At 51.1% G+C, this 17,028-nt stretch overlaps 1 protein-coding gene across 1 annotated transcript in view; it reads left to right on the top strand.

The window, feature by feature from the left end:
• The window catches only part of HYDIN (HYDIN axonemal central pair apparatus protein), a 111,956-nt gene that overhangs the window by 21,367 nt on the left and 73,561 nt on the right, over window positions 1–17,028 (top strand). The window contains exons 7-11 of the mRNA XM_032195647.1: window positions 265–466; window positions 3,525–3,708; window positions 9,988–10,087; window positions 13,043–13,161; window positions 14,735–14,958. Coding sequence (XP_032051538.1) covers window positions 265–466; window positions 3,525–3,708; window positions 9,988–10,087; window positions 13,043–13,161; window positions 14,735–14,958 — 829 coding nt within the window. The remainder of the gene's footprint in view (window positions 1–264; window positions 467–3,524; window positions 3,709–9,987; window positions 10,088–13,042; window positions 13,162–14,734; window positions 14,959–17,028) is intronic.

Here is a 17,028-nt window from a genome sequence, read left to right as displayed (position 1 = left end):
TGAATGCTCTAAGTGCTGTCAGCTTAGGGGTAAACCTCTGCAAGGACAGCCAGAAACTGAATGCTTAAGGTTGTGCCCCAGACATCCTCATGCTGTGCTCAGGGCAGCTATCAGGAGGTGGTAAATGTGCTGATCCTTGGAACCGATAATCCAGCTAAAAGCTGTAGCTGGCTTATTTCTGTTAGCTGTGTTCTGCTCTGTTCCTTGTGCTTCTTCCAGCAAATGACCTGAGCTGAGCCAGGGCTCTGCTTTGCCTTGTTGCAGGTGAAGATGTTCACACAAGCCTTTATGGAGCAGCTGTAGATGTCAACATCAGGCTGGACAGGAACTCCCTGACAATCGAGAAGACTTACCTCACGCTGGCAAACCGCAGGTCGGTCGTCATCCACAATCGGAGTGAAATCATAGCCCACTTCCAGTGGAAGGCTTTCGTTACTCAGGAAGAGGAGGATCAGCACAAGCTGAGGTTTGTTTGAAGGGTTCGTTTCAGCACGGTACTTGCATGTGGCTTCAAAGGGGTGTTGGTGATGCCAAATGGATTGGGACGAGTAAGTCGTCCGAGGTGTTGGGGTGTGTGATGCTGGGCTTTGTGGTGATGGAGCCCAGCACTTCAGGAGTTCTGCCTATACTCCAGCTGGGGATAATATTTTGGGGAGAAAAGTTTGATCACAACGACTGGATTTCCTCAGACTGCAAACTGACCTTCTATGGGAGCACAAAACCCTGAGATCTGGGGATCCCAGGGCTATGGGGGTCCATGAGGACTGCGTTCAGTAGGAGCAGCACAGCTGCAGGTGACATCCCTATTACAATACCTGCCGTGGTGCCTTTGTCCCATTTTTGATAAGATGAAGGCTCCTCTGCCAGTAACAAGCAGGCAGAGGGGTTCCTGTTGCAGGACGCTGAGCTGCCCTGCACTGCCAGGTTTCCAGCACAATGAGGCAACTCGCTGCCTTAGGGGCTGGGTCTCTCCAGATCCCTTAGGGGTCTGCAGGAAAGGCAGGACATAGAGGCTCCAGCTCCCTGCATGGAGGGATGGGGCAGACTGTGACAGTATTGCTGAAGTGACAAGGGCTGGGACAGGTCCCTCAGGGAGTCCCTTTGGTGGAGCTGGGGGATTTCCATCTCAGACAGCAAAGGTACACGTGCAGCCTGGGAAAATTACACTTACAAGCTTGGATGACTTAGGGAATCCTTGTGCAACTTTTCAGGCTTGGGTGGATGTAGGTATATCGGAGTTGCTCTGAGCCCATTGCTGATCAGGAGGCTGCCTTAAACTGGAGCACTTTTTAAGGGCTTCTGAGCAAATAAAGTTCAACATAATTAGGTCAGAAATGCCTTGAAGGCTAAAGCTAGTTTTCCACTGTTCTCTATTTTTAATTACAAAGCGTGTGACTTGAGTGCAAGCTCAACGTGTTAAAAGAAAACCTCATGACCTTCTCTTGGTGCTTCCCTGAACCCTCCCTTCACCATCTCTTCCCACCAGGCAGAGACAGCCTGGACCCTGAGCCATCCCCTTTGCCCCAGAAGCAACCACTGTTTCCTCACAGTTACCATCCACCTGATTTTTTCCCCCAGTTACATCTGATCTCATGCCAGTTTGAGTTCTAGGCTTTGTCCAGGGCATTCTGGTCTTCCTTGCTTGCAAGCCTCAGGGATGACCCTGGCTCCAATGCCCCTGCCCTGCTGCCACCCCCTTGATGCACACACTGTTGTGTGTCCTGCTTGTTGGGGCTGCCCATCCCAGGAGGAACATCTGGGGCTTCACAAAACTGCCCGGTTATCAGTTGTGTTCATCCATGGGGCACGTGCTTGGGTCCCTGAGGGACAGCAGCATCTGCGCAGAATTGTTGAGCTCTGCCCAGGAAACACCTGAGCTGAACCTGCAAATTGTGAGTGCAGCAGTGGTGCAGGTAGGGCTGCTGTGAGCTCCTTGGAGAAGGATTTGCTTGGGTTTGAAATTTCAAGAAACACAGAATTCGGCTGTGCCTTTGTGCCTTTCACACCTGTATCTGCTTCTTTGCCTCACAGCTTGGTGGGCTGGTCCTGAAGGATGGGGTTCCCACAAGATAATTATTTTGGGGTGCCTGGGGCTGAGCAGGCACGTACAGAAACTTGTAGAAATATGGGTGTGCTTAGGGCGCTATACAAGATATTCAGCTTTCTGGGCCTAAAAAATATGGGTTTTGTGTCACTCCTCTGCAGTTGAGGAAGTGAAAACCAAACCCTAGAGAAGCTGGAGGCCTCACAGCAGGGAAGTCTGTTCCATGGGGGTGGACTGCACTGGGATGTGTCCCCAGGAGACCCAGATCACTAGGAGGGACCATCCAGGGCTCTGCTCCACATCCCTCCAGGGACATGACAGTGGGATTGCTGTCTGTGGATGGAGGTTTGGTTCAGGATTGCTCATCTCAGTGCCTTCTACTCCAAAGCATTGTAGGTCGGCCATGGAGAAAGATTTCCTATTGCACTCTATGGGGAGCTAGCCAAAGCAAGTATTTTTGGCACTAGTGACAGCATTTGCCTGAGGCTCTGTCTGTGTGCAGCTCGTAACGGCCACGACTGTATTTCCTTTCTAATTGCATTTGAATTTAGCAGGGTGATGACTGCTATCCTTTTTATTCTGCGTCACCTCAATTTGCCCCATACGGAGCCTTCCGCTTGTTCCCCCCGAGCTGTCACCTGCTGGGTCTTCATGGCCAGGGGACTGGAGCGTAACGGGGGACAGCAGTGCGCCGGGTTGGAAGCTGCTGCTCTGTCACAGTGCTCCCTTCTCGTCTCTTGATCGGGATCTTTAGACACCAGAATGATTTCTGCTGCCAGCGCAGGGAGAGACAGGGGCAGGCTCTGCTGAGAAGGCAGAGAAGAGGAGGGAGATGAGGCTGTTCAAGGCTGGACTGAAGGGGATGAATTCAGAGGTGCTGGTCCTGATTTCTTCTCTGGGTGTTGCTCCACAAAGTCCTTTACTCTGTTTTCATGTGCATAAAACCATCCGTTTCATCCAGCTGATGTGATGCCTGAGTCCATCATTTTGCTTTCAAAATGGTCTGGGACCCTATTGCGGAAAACCTTGTAAGGAGCAGCAAGCAGATACCGTGTTCTGGTCCAAAAGAGAAGAAAAGCAGCTGATGCTAGTAAGCTGCAGCTGAGATGTGGTGAAGCACTGGGGTGGGTGCCCCGTGTTTCTGCTCCCTGCCTCCCATGAGCAGCTCCATGAGAAGCCAGGTGGGGCAGCTGGTTGGATTCTCCTTTAGTCACAGCAAAGGCTTTGGGTTTAGAGGCTCTGCTAGGAGCTGCTGGCTTTCAAAACCCTTTTCTCACCTTGTACTGAAAAGAAAATCACCTGCTGTGATGGCAAGCAGTGATCCAGCCCATGCAGGACCCCTGGGCTCTGGACGAGCCCCTCGCTGTGCTGCTGCAGCTCCTCGCTGAGCATGTCGCCGGCCATGCTCTCGCACGGCAGCCTCTGCAAATATGCTGCTTATTAAATTATCCGCTTGGTTTCTCTCTCCCTGTGGCCTCAGGTTGTGTGGCAGGCTGCAGCAGCAGGAGGAGGGCGAGATGGATCGCTTCATCGAGGAGTGCGCCGTGGACCCCACTCTGCGAGAGCGCCTCACCGTGCTCTCCCGCATCTTCCACAACAAGCGGGCGAAGGTGCGGGGGGACTCCATGCTCTTCTCCGACAACATCTTCACCGTCGAGCCAGTGGTAAGCAACAGCCGAGAACCTCTCCCTTCTCCTCCTCCCAAAATGAGGTCGCTCGGCACATCCCTGCCTCAGCTGGCCTGGGAGAGAAGAGATCAGGTTTCTAGCAAGGCTGGGAGAGCGGAAAAAAAAAAAAGCTGCAAGAAGCTGCACAAAGCTGAGCTGCTGAAGGGCTGTGAGTTTACTGCTGTAGGCAGCAGAGTGCTGCTGTGCTTGCTGGATTGTGTGGGGATGGGTCAGTACCTGGCCCTGTCTTACCTTGCTCTCCCCAGCATAAAATGGGGCTGGGAGCAGCTTCCAGTTCAGCCCAGTGTCTGAGGAGCTCCCTGGGAGCAAGGCAGCAGTGCTGGGCTGTGAGTGCTCGGCTCGTGCTTCCTGAGCTCCTCTCATCCATGCACCCGTCTGAAATACACTTGGAGCTTGCAGAGGCGGCACTTCGGGCACACCTTACACGTACTCTATTGCAGCTTAGCAAAGGACATCAGAGCATTGTCGGTTCACACAGTAATTCAAAAAAAAAAAAAACACAACAAAACCAAAGGAGGCCAAACTCAGCCCAGGTTTAACTGTGGAAGTACCAATCTCTTCATGTACCATGTGTGAATCTCCTGCCCACTGCCACCTCTGAGCCTGGACACAGGGCTGGTGGATTGAAACAGGCTTTTTGAGTTCTTCTGCATGTAGTCACAGAAATATTTTTGCTTTTCTGTTTACACAAACAAATCCCCAGGTGTTTCAGTCAACCCAAGCTGTAACTGAGTATCTGCATGGTCTGAGGCAATGCCTGCTCTGAGCAGTGCAAAACCTTGACTCATCTTTGGAGCAAACCCTAGAACGAGACCAACCTCTTATTTCCCTTAAAATAGGTGAAACTATTTTTTTCAGAGGAGGGGACCGTGTTCTCTTCCTTATAGCCCTGATGTGGCTGAGAGCCACCAAGGCCAGCACAACAGCAGCAGTTTCACCCATTAGCTTATAGCAGCACGGTTGACCAAGAGATAACATCAGAAAGGTAAGAACAATGTTGTGGGCAGAAGCTGAGCACTAAAAGCATCCTGTGGGGTATCAGGGCAGTGTTTGGAGCGTGTCCCAGGGCTCAAGTCCTGACTGGAAACGTTTCCTAGCTGGCCCTGTTGCTGTTACACACCTTGCTCCAGGACTGACTCTAAATGAGCTTACACACGAGTCTCTCCCCTTCTGTCTTGTGCAGCATTACCAGGCTTTTGTTTTCTATTAATTCCATTATTTATAGAGCAACCATTTCCATATTCAGCTTTGTTCCTGTCTTTCTTTCCCCCTGGCCCAGCGTGAGGATTTCTTTTCATCAAATAGGTATTTTGTCCTCTTTATCAAACGCAGAATCTGAAACTCCACCGTCAGTGACCCAGCCTCCTTCCTGGCGGTGGCCTTGTGCCCCTCTGCTTTGGCAGACACCCTTTGTGCTCTTCCAGGTAAACCTGATGAAGAGGATGCCCAAGACTGGGACCTTGATGCCTCCACAGACCTTCTGGCCATCAGTAGAGGCTGCTCTCTTCTTCCTCTCATTGTCTCTGGTATACGAGAGCACCCAATGAAAATTACCAAATCCTTTTGTGACCAGGCACTGGAGGAAGGATGGGTTAAAGCTGATTCATTTTTAAAGCCCTCCAATTGTTTCCAGTGGTTAGGAAGCTGATGGAGGCTTACAGGCTGGAGAGCTTCCTGGGCAGGATGGCTCGGCGGAGTTCGTGCAGGAGTTTTGCTGCCCACGTGGATCATCAGCCCCTGGTATTTTCAGCTGTGGCTGTCTGTAGAAGCTGCAGCAGATCGCTTCAGTCTGCGCGGGGTTAACGAGCTGATGAAAATTATAACACTGCCGAAGAGAAGGCAGTGATTTTGGAGCTACCATGTGACGACAAACATTTTGAGCAGCCGTCCGAGCCTGTGGGAAACAAGCTGTTACACAACTCCGACTTCCCCAACGCATCTCAGATTTGGCTTAATTTGTTTTTGCAAATACTCGCAATATGTCAGCAGAAGCAGCTGCGGTAGAAGCCCAGGTGGCTACCGCAGGACAACGTCCTTGCTTTTTTGCTGCATCCTGCCCACCACAGCCCGGCTGTAAGTCACATTGCAAACACGTGGGAGCTGACTCCTTGGAAATGGAAACCAGGGGGAAAGGGAGGGCATGGGTTCGTTACCATTGTGCTGCCCTTGATGAGCCATCGCTGTCCTACCCTCGCCTGGTGGTGATTCCTCAGCACCACGTGCGAGCTGGGAGTGGATGGAGGTGGTCTGCAGGATTTCCAGGTGTTGGATTTCCAGGTTGTGTTTTGGAGGCAGAGGTTGGGCCAGGAGGCAGCAGCATGGGAGTTCCCTGCCTCGGCTGGGGAACCAAGCTGCTGCCTGTGCCCAGGGAGGTTTCTGCAGATTGTGGCAGAAGGCGCAGGCTCTGCTGAGAGCAGTGGTGCATCCTGCAGCCCACCATGGGTTCAGCTATTTATGGGAAGAGGCAGCTGTTAGGACACACTTCGGGTGTTGTTTCGGTGCTTCTGTTGCCAGCATGGTTTTTGGGTCAAAGTCTGCTTTGAACAGTGACTTCCTTCCTGTGGCTCGCATCCCTCTCTGCAAAACAAGGCAGAGGATTTGGTGAACTTCTCAAGAGCAGCTTGTTCTGGTTCAGGCTGGCAGGAAACTGGCGGATTCTCATTATTTAAGGACAGAGAGAGGAAAAAAGGGATCTGCAAACACCTGCAGTTGGGTTCTTGCATGGAGACCACGTGTGCTGCTGTGAGTCCCAGCGTGCTGCTGCATCCCTCTGGGCACAGCTGCTGCAGTTTTTGTGCTGCACCATCGTGTGTCCATCCTCTGCAATCGGTGCCACCGGCCTGAGGCTGCCATTGAGCTGTCAGCATCGTCATATGGTGTCTGCAGCACCTCAGGTTGGGTTCCTGCCCTTGATAACAGCCACAGCAGGGTCCCGTGCTCTGTGTTCTCCTTGCAGACAGCACACCAGCCCAGCAGACCACTTGCACCAGAGCTCTCAAGGCAGGCATGCCTGCAGCAGCTAGCCTGAAAGGGTGGGAAATGAAGCATATCCTTTTAACCAGCAGCCCTTGTTTTCCCAGGGGTAGCAGAAATGTGGTGAGGAACCTCTTCAACAGTCTATTTTAATTTCCCAGGAGAAATAACTCATAATATCTTCTAGCTTTATAGTCTGACATACTGCAATAACGAAGGGAGAAATGACCAGAATTTCCCAGAATAGTTATGACTGTCTTAAAAGAATTTGTTTTAGTCGTGGAACAGTAGAATGAAATGTAACTGGTAATTTTTTCTTGCCCTCCACCTTTGGAGTCAAGCCACCAGGCTTACAGACTCGCTGGCAGAACAGGGAAGTTTTCTCTGGATGGATTTCTAAAAGTCTTTCTTAAAAATAGGCTGCATCCTGCAGCAGGGTGATTTCACATCACGAGATGGGTCTGTTAACTGCTGATGAAGGTTTTCTTGCACGTGAGGATGAGTGCAAGGCTACACTGATAACTCTGCATTAGAATTATCCTGGAGGGCTGTGCTGGAGCCTGGGTTTTGCTGCTAGTCCTTGGGCTTGTTTCCTCCAGAGCCTTGGAGGCGTCTCATCTGACCCTACGCTGGGATGGGGCCAAGCTTCAGATTTATGGAGATGTCCCTTGCCAGGATCTCGGCGTGTCACTGAAAGGCTTCCTGGAGCGTTGTTCCCATCACCAGGGTCGTGTGCTGCACCCTCACCTGTACAGGCTGTAAAACATCTGCCCCGAGCCCTGGGCTGCCCCCCACGGATTAATTGTGCAGTGTGCGGGGACATCCCAGCAGCATTGCAGCAGTCGCTGTGGTCTTGGTGGTCCCACAAATCATCCCACCAGGAACAGAGTCACTCAGAGCAGCACCTGCAGAGACTCATTTCCACTCCCTGGCTGTTTGGAGATGTAAATCTGCAGCGTTCTCCCAGGTTGTTGCTGAAGGTGTATTTCTTTTTGGTGTTGGGGCTGCCCCTCAGGCTATGCAGTGCTGTGGATCCTTGTTTTCCTCTGGCCAGTGCACTCCTGGTGTGGTGCAAGGACTGGAGAAGGGTTTTAGCTTGTCCTGGGGTGCCCATGCTTTTTGCTTTTGGCACAAAACTTGGGGCTGGAGGAGAACCTGGGTTGTTGTGCCTCGTATCCCCAGGCTCCCAATAGATTATCCAAGGGCATCCATGCCCTGAGTCAGCCCGCTATACAGCGGGAGCTCTCCTTGGGACACTGGGGCTCTGGATTTTTTTTTGGCTGAAGGTCAGCCCCACTTCAAGGGGAGCACTGGTGGTGCTGCGGGACCCAGGCCGACCTCTGCTGGGGGCCAAATCCTTGCTGTGCTCAGCTTCTGAACGTGTTTTTGGAACATGGCTTTTAGGGTGCTCTCCCTGAACCCCTCCCTGCCACAGCTGCAACGTTTCCTGGTGCTGTTTTTGAGTGGTTTCCCACTCCTGTCCCTGCCTTCTGGCTCTGTGCCACCTCCCTGGGTCCCCGTGCACTGCCGGGCCTGTCCTTACTACGAGATATATTGCGGGGCCGAGCCCTGGTGCTGCATCGGCCCTATTTCCATCACAGATGTGCTGGCCTCAGAGCTGGTCGAATCCCACAGTCAGCTAAACTCACTCAGCTAGAAAACCACGCTGTTGTTTGCAGATACATATTCATTAGGCCAACGGGTTTTTAATTTTCTCCCTTTCCTGCTTAGGTTCGTTTTTTGCTTATGAATTGTGTTACGCTCGCTTTCATTAGAGGGAGATGTATTGCCTCTGTCAACTGCTGAGTAATAACCCAACTGCCCCGAGGTGCCCATGGGGCCAAGAAGTCTGATTTTGGTGTGTAAAGCAGCCCGCGAGCAGCAAAACTGGGCTCTGCCAGGCAGCTGACCTGGAAGAGTGGTTCTGCCGCATTACACCCACGGGAGTTTGTTGCTGGGTCTCTGGAAGGAGGGATGTGCTCTCGCTTCCCAGGCACGGTTGGACTCAGTGGGAACTTGTTCTGCTACTATCAGTGTTGATATAAAATCTCAGCCTGCTTTTCCAGACATGTTCCAGAGATTTACAACAAACACAGAGTCCCAGCGATGGTCATTTTGTGGTAGGCGATGTCTGGGCTACCCAGGGGAAATTTCCCCTCGGTTCTGCTCTGTAGCAGAGCTCTTGGTCTTTGCGTGGAGGTGGTGGTGGACGATGGCCTCTGATTTCTTTGGGTGCCTGCACAGGAGGCATTTGGTATTGCTGATCAGCCCACACCAATTAGATTAGACCCCGAGGAAATAACCCAGGGAAGCTTTGCCTTCACCCTATTCCTTGCAGGATCTGGCAGATGTCTCACCTCTATTTTTTATTTTTTTTTGGAGGAGAACCCAAGCAACTTTGTGCTTTCAGGCTTTGTGTTGACGTGCTGGCGGTGATTTCTGGGTGTTGGAGGAGGTTTCCTCCTCACCTGCTTTCTCCTCCACGCAGCTCTCTCCGAGCAGGCTGCGTGCTCTGGGAGCTGTTTGCAGCTGCAGCCCAACAACTCGCTGCATCTCTTCGATCTCCGCGGGAGCCGTCCTCTGAGCTCGAAGCACCGAGTCGATGGGAAGCGTTACAGCTGCTTAATATTCCTGCCCAAGGAGCGCCAGAGGCTGCTGTCAGCTCAGGACTCTTCTGGACAAAGCACTGAGGATACCCAGCAGCCAGCAGAATTAAGGCCCTACTTTGTTGATAGAATAATAACTCCGCTCTCTTTGTCTCCTTCGATTTCTTCATCCCTTGCAGGGTATTATTATAATAATTGTCAGAACTGCGCGTTTATGCCAACAAAGGTACAAAGAAGCACTGGCGATGTTAGGGCTCAAGTCAGATGCTTGGGATGCCTCTAAGCAAGAGCACGACAAAAGCTATTTTACCTGATTTTTTATTTTTTTGGGAGGTTGAAAGAGGTGCAGAACTGTAGCAAATGCCATCTCTGTGTCTGATCCTGTGTTCAGGAACAGAGGGGCTGTGCATCCTGCAGAGGCAAACAGGCCACATCTGACTGTCAGCTCCTTCCTCTGATCTTTAACAAAATGCCCCTGCCAGGTACCAGCAGAGGTGAGGGATTTAGAAACAGGTGTTTTCAGCCGATACCAAACTCTCTGATAAGTTTTGTTGCTAAGCATTCACTTGCTCCTTGCTCTTCATTGATGCATGAATATAGGCTACAAGGCTGTGGTTGAAAAGGAGAAAGGTGATGTCTGGAGATATAACCGGTTTGCTGCCCACTTCTGTTTCAGGAGGGAGACATCTGGCCAAACTCCTCAGCTGAAATTAACGTGATCTTCAAACCCCGGGAAGCTCGAGTCTACCAGCAGACCATCTTCTGCGACATCTCAGGTACGGCTCCTCTCTCCCTCTTCCCTCGCCCACCGTGCTGGTGGCCTTGCCCTTCCTCTGGGGCTCTGTATGGTGCCTGTTATGCTCCACGAGTGGAAAGGAAACATCATTTTTCCCCACGTTGTCCCCATTGAAGAGGAAGAGATGCGAGGCCGTGGTCCTCCAGTAGCCAGGCTGCTCTGGCTGCTCTGTGCCGTTCCCTTCCGAGCTGGCGGATACAAATGTCACGGAGCAGCTTTTTATTTATACAGTAATTGCATGGGGTTTGCTTGGCAAATGCCACCTACGGTAATTACACAGGGCTTGTGTTAACAAACTGTCTTCCTGCCCGCCAGCTGCAGTTGTTAGAGATGTGGAAGGGAAGGGTTTATTTTAAAAGTTGTCTCCCGGGGGATGCTGCACGCCAGTTCTGGCGTCCATCGCTTTGCTGCAGGCATCTCCAGGGCTTGCACCAGCAGGGCTGCTCCATGGAGGAGAGGGAGGAAAGCTGCTGGCGTGCAGTCCTGGAGCCAGCCTGGGCATGGAGCTGCTTCTGGGAACAGGAGCTGGCTCTTTCATGGCCAAAATGGGCCCACAGAGAGCTCAGCTCTTCCACTGGCTCCTTGCAGGAGGACTTAGAGGAGGTTTTTTAAATTGTGCCAAGCCCCCTCCTTGTAAAACCAGAGCAGATCCACTGTGCTATCAGGGTGGGAACCGTCAGAGTCAAGGTCCCTTGGTGTAGAAAGAGTTTGAAGAAGAAACAGCCACTCTCAGCTAGGGAGTCAGTTGATTTTGCCTTGTTTCCTCCAAGAAGCGTGGCTGTTCCTTGTGCATTTGGGTGCTGGTCACAGGTGCCTTTGGAGTGCGATGTGCAGGTGGCCCACATGTCCCTTGCTGGGAATAGGTGGAGGTTTTGCCCTGAGGCATTGCACAGCTGGATCTCATGCCCCACGAGAAAGGTGTTTTGGCCTCCACTTCTCTGCAGGTGTCTCCTTGCGTTGCTTGGAAGGTCCTGGTGGATCAGGGGGTTTACAGAATTGATCAGCATCATGCAACCTGCAAACCTGGCAGTTAAGAAGTGATTTGAAATTTGCTCTCAGCAAATATTTGAGCTCAGAATGAACCTTTAGTTATTCATGCAAATAAAACCACGGCTCTTGAGTTGCTGGAAGGAAGCATGCAGAAGAGGATGGGGGCTCAGAGGCATAACATCATTCAGTTTTAGGTTTGTCTGCTCTCAGAAATGTATTAGGCTTGGTATTAGGACTGATTTATTCCAAAATCCCTTAAGCCTCTCACAGGCCTGGGCCATGAGAGCTGGAAGAGCAAAGCCCCAAATGATGAGCCCAGGGGCAGAGCCGTGTGATGTGAAGCTATGGATCTCTGAAAATCATGTTCATAACCAGCCACAAAACACGGGGCTGCTCTGTGAGCAGAAAACAGGTGTCAGAAGCAGCAGAAATTAAGGATTTTGACAGCAAAGTCCTGTGCCTTTGGGCCACTTGCACTGATTTGGAAGCAAGACAACTGTCTGGAAGCAGTGCTGGATTGCACACCTTGCACAATGTGTCCAGGTATTATCCCTCCTGAGATCCAAATCTGCTCCACAGCATCGGGTATGTGGGGTTGAGGCCCAAAAGGAGGCTTGTTTTCAGTCTCAGTCCTCCTGAGCAAGGCTGCCTGTACTTTGGTCTGCAAGGAGGAAGAGCAAAGTTTCTGTTATTTCCTAAATCTCCAGGACCAGCAGAGGGTTTCTGTGGGCCTCTGGGAGAGGTTGAGGACGTCCTGCAGGAGGAGGATCTGGTTGGTTCAGGTGCAGTGGCCGTGGGACACATTGCTCAGGTGCATGCACTTCAGCTTTGCAGTGTGATCACGGACAAAAGCTCATCACTTGAAAGCATTTGCCATTTCCTAAGAGCTTTGGTGGTTTAGACCTAGAGTTTTTAATGAAAATGAAGCCCCTCGTGATGCCAGATGGAGAAATCTTTTGACAGTGAGCACCCAATGCTGCCTCCTTTACTCTGTCTGTGAAAGAAAATCCACAGCCCTCCAATTAGTGTCTGAGCTGTGAAACACAACTCTCATCTCTGCTGTCGGCTGGCCTTTGGCTGTATCCATTTAAAAACTGTTGAATTCAACAAGGCTCCATAGCTCTTGCTTTCTGGCTTTGGGCTTTTATCGAACATCCTTACCTTGTGGCTGCGAGATCAAAAAGTCAGACGGCATTGAAAAGGCTGTGCCAGGAGAGTGTTTCAAGTTGTGGCACAGTCACCATGCTGTCGCATCTGGGTCCCTCTTTCCCACAGCAAGTTGTTTAGGATGTTTTTAGGGCATTTTTAATGGTGTGGCAGAATTAAAAATAAATAAATAAAAAAAAAAAGAACACAACCTTCAGACCCTAATCTTTAATAAATGGTGGGCATCACTCTACTTTCCTCTCCTCCTTCTGCTACTCACCTTCTGTGCAGGATGTGATGGCAGCAGGGAGACCCAAGCCCAGACTTGAGGTAGGATTCAGACTGCTCCAGTGGTTCAGAGCAATCTTTTGGACCCAAAACTCCTGTATTATGTCACCTTAACAGCCCTACAGAAGCAAAGGAGCATGGTGGAGTTCAGGTGTAAAGCTGTGCTCCTGCAGTGAGGCTGGTGGCTCTGGGGGGCTTCGTCTTGGGCCATGTGTGTCTGTCCTCGCTTCTGTTTCATGATCTTTGTGCCTTCACCTAATGGGTTTCAGCCTCACCCAAGCTCATGGGTGGAAGTTTGCAGATGATGTGTGAAGTTCAGTGTTGTTTTTTCAGGGCACAAGCTGATGGCTGCGTTAGAGACTGTCCCAAGGGGGCATTCCTCATGCATCCCTGTGTCTTCTGCTGGAGCATCCAGAGCTGGTCCCTGCCCGTGTGGGGACAGAGCCTGGCACTGAGGGGCACAGAGGGAACGATGGCACTGAGCTGGAAACCTCTCCAAACCTCTCCCCAGGCCGAGAGACCAGACTGCCCCTGCGTGTCAAAGGGGAAGGTGAAGGGCCCAGGCTGCGCTTCAGCTTTGACCAGCTTGACATCGGGAAGGTGTTCGTGGGATCAGCCCACAGCTACGAGGTGAGATGGAGGAGGTTGCGTTGGGTCTCAGCACAGCACTTCTGTGGTTAGGGGTCAAATCCAGGGGGCCAGGCAAAGTCTGGGTGCTTTTGGTGGGGCCTGGGAGACGAATGTGGTGTGTCAAATCCTACTTCTACTCTTGGTAACCTTTGGGGGCGGCTGGGAGGCTTCGTGCACAAACTCAAGACCTGAAAGCAGCACTAGGTCGACAGGGTAAGTGTTCAGAGGCTATGGGTTCAGCCCTGGATGAAATGTGCCTCTGTACCCTGGCTGTTGAAAAGCAGCCAGAAGGAATTTGAAGTGCAACCCAGTGCAAAGAGGCTTTGGTGGAGCACATCCTGCCTGATCCTGGGCAATGGAAGCCACCCAGTCCCCAGCTCACATCTGGTCCTTGTGCAGAACCAGGGAGCACCCTCTGCTGCCTCTCACTGAGCTTCAAACTTGGTGCCTCCCTGGCTCTATAAAGAACAAAGCCTTTCTGCAAACGAAGCCAGGAAACTTTCCATAGATTTGCCCTACCAATAGCATCATTTTTTTTCAAATTAAAAAAAAAAAGAAAGCAGAGCAACTGAGGTAGTAAATGAGGCAATGCATCATGCCAGACATTTTCAAAAGCTTGACTGTGGCAGGGAAGGACATGTTGAGGTGTTTTCTTACCAAAATATTTTGTGTTTGATGCATTTTTAATGCTGATACCTTATTGCTTCTCGCTATATCAATTTATTATTTTCATTACCTGAGAAAAGACGAATAAGCTGATGATGCTGTTAGTCAGTGCTGTCCGAAGCAGCTGGACTGGAGATAAACCTCAGCTCGAGTGGGCTCAATAAGTGTCCAGTGTACCAGTGTGGGGTTTGAATACCTGAATATTTTCAGCAGCAGCTGCAAAATTAAAAAGCAAAAGGACACTTTTATACATCTGTCTCAGTTTTTCCAGCAGATTTCTTGAGGGCAAAAAGTAGGGAAAAGAAATCCAACGTGCACAGACCAGTGCGTGGAGAGGGCAGGGTTTGCCCCACACTGGTCAGTAAGTGTACAGCTTTGCTGCAGGGGGTCTGGGGACACCACCAGCACCCCAGGAACCTGTGAGCACCTCGCAGAACTCTGCAAGTGCCCAGGGATCGTCGTGTGTTCAAGATCGTAGGTCTCTGAGTGTTCTACAAAACACGACATTGGTTCTAAATTCACTTTTTTTTTTTTTTTTTTTCTTCTCCACACAACGATAAAATCTTAGGCAATGGCTGTGGCTGTTTGTAAAGAGAAATTCTCAAACAGGGGGAGCTGCTCTGCACCTTACACTCATCCTTTCCTGGCACTGCTGGTTGAGCAGACTAAGGAACTGGCAGACTAAAGAAAAAAATAAACCCAGAGTTGCTCCATTCATATGAAACACCTCCCCGTTGCATGAGGAAGCCCAAAGGCAGAATTTGTCTTGCTGTATTTTCTTCGGCTTCTGCCAGGCAGCAGCACACAGCTGCCTTTTACAGATGTTAATTGTTTGACTAGAAAGCAGGTCAACCTTTTGTAAGAAAGGAAGGTTCCTTACACGCTTGCATTTCTCTCGCTGCTGCAGGCGGTCCTGTTCAACAAAGGAGCCATCGATGCCCTCTTTAACTTGATGCCTCCCACTACCGCTCTGGGCTCCTGCTTCACCTTCCTCCCCCGGGAGGGCATCCTCATGCCGGACGAGCTCCAGGTCATCCACATCTCCTTCAGCTCCACCATCCTGGGCCAGTTCAGCGAAGAGTTCAGGTTCAGCGTGTATGGGTCTCCCGAGCCCGTGACCTTGACCATCAGGTGAGGACAGTCAAGGAACTCAGTGGCACTGCCCGCTGTCCCTGGGTAGTCATGTCCCACCAACGTCCTCGTATGGTGGTGCAGGGAAAAAGGTGTCTGGGGGCTCAGCGTGGGGATGCTGGGGTCTAATTCCTTGCCTGGAATCCTGCAGTTGTTTGCCAGAAGTCTAATTGCCTGCAAGAGGGACAGCCGTGCCTCCCATGCTCTCAACACCACCCTTTAATGAAAAGCATTGGGTCCCTCTGGGAAGCAGCTTCAGCACCGTGACTTTTCCAGGACCCAGAATTTGGTGTTGGGTTCTTCTGTGGCTCCCTGGCACAGAAGCGAGGGTGTGAGCACAGGCCAGTAGGGTTTTGGAGATAGCTGAAGTGATTCTGCACCCAGAAGCAGTGTTCTTAAAACCCTGCATTAATAATTTGTACAAAACAGGGAGCTGCATCCTCAACATCACGTCTAATGATGATGTGTTGAGACCAGATGTTCTCCTGGCTCTGGTACCTCCTTCCTGCAGCCAGGGAAGTGCTGATGTGGCAGACAGGGAGCTCTGCAGCAACTGCGGGGACTTGGGCAGCATCCCTTGGGTTGGTGCCATCACAAGAGATAAGCCCACCAAGCAAAACCAGGGGAAATAAATAGAAGAGGCAAAGGTAGCTTCTTGGGACCAGAGCACCACACGAGTTGGACCTTTCCATGGGCTGGTGGGACATCGTGATGGAGGCAGGAAAGCTGGTGCTGGGTGCTCAGGAGCTTTGGGCTGGCTCTTCCTACTGGGTGGCTATTGGGAGGCACCAGAGCAAGCACTGGGGCAAGGCGTGGAGAAATGAACACAGCCTGCAAGTCATTTTTGCCAAAGGAAAGGGAAAATAGGTTAAAAAGAGCAAAAAGGTTATGACTTTGCAAGAGAGAGGTGAGTGGGTCTGTTGACCTCTGGTAAAGAAACAATTATGTTGGCTTTGTGTTTGGAGGGATAGTGATGCTTTTTTTGGAAATCAAGAGGGAACATTTCACAATCAAATAATTTATTCTCCTCTGTCCCTCCCCCCAAATTGGTCATGGGATGTTATTGCATAAGCAGCTTTCTCCTTGAGCAAGGGCAGGTTTTGCTTGTGAAGATGTGCTTATCGCAGCTGCTGTAAAGGTTTTCTTGTCTCGTGCCCACTCTGCCCTGCGATGGCCATGCTCCTGAAGGAGGTGGCTGTCCATGGGATTGGTCTCTTCTGTTTTCCCCCAGCCGAATGAAATGGCTCTGGTTTCTCCACTGATGCTCTGCCTTCCAGAGCTGCAGTCCCACTGCCAGCACTTTTCCCCTTTTTGTGGTCCCTCCCTGCCTTGTTCTGCCAGCACAGCCCTAAGATCAGTGCAGACTGCGCTGCTCAGTGAAGGAGGATTGCTCTTCCTCTTGTTTTTTTTTTTTTGTTTTTTTTTTTCTTCTTCCCCTTCTCCATCCTTTTACTTCTCCATCCTGTATGGTGGCTCCTTCACAACCCCTCTGATATTACCCCAGCCTCCCCGTCTGCTCCTGCCCTACTGTCCCTCAGCAGGAGCTCCCGGTGCACCCTACTCCTCCCTTGAGTCCTGGAAAGACTCAAGGAGTAGGACTGAGGGAGGACACGTGCATTAAATAATGCTGCTGTAAGGCCAAGCTATTGCCAAAACCACTGCCTTTCTCCCCAGTTCTTGCAAGCTGTTGTGTACAGAGCTCAGGCAGTTGGGTGCGTGTAGCCTGAGCCTGGCAGGGCTCTGCTCCGGCAGTGTCCGCTGCGTTACCCCATTTGGAGGTAGTTTTCCATCGTCTCCTGGGATGGGGCTGCGATGGGAAGCATGTCTGCTCCCTTTGCGCTGTTCAGAGTGAGCTGCATGGGCTTGGGAGGTTAGGGCTGATCACACGAGGTCCCCGGGGAGGGAACTGATCAGCAGTGGGGATTTGTGAACTGGCTGCTTCTCAGGAACTGATGGGGTTTTGTGAATCAAGAATTAGCTTTGGACTGAAACTCCTAAAAGCCAGTTCTTCTGCGTGCTTCTTGACTGCATGATAACAAGATGCCTAAACCACAGATTATTTTTTTCTTC

Source organism: Aythya fuligula, chromosome 12 (genome assembly GCF_009819795.1).
Source record: "Aythya fuligula isolate bAytFul2 chromosome 12, bAytFul2.pri, whole genome shotgun sequence".
Lineage (NCBI taxonomy): Eukaryota > Metazoa > Chordata > Aves > Anseriformes > Anatidae > Aythya > Aythya fuligula.
The sequence above is the reverse complement of the archived record's forward strand: the minus strand, read 5'-3'. Positions and strand labels throughout refer to the sequence as shown.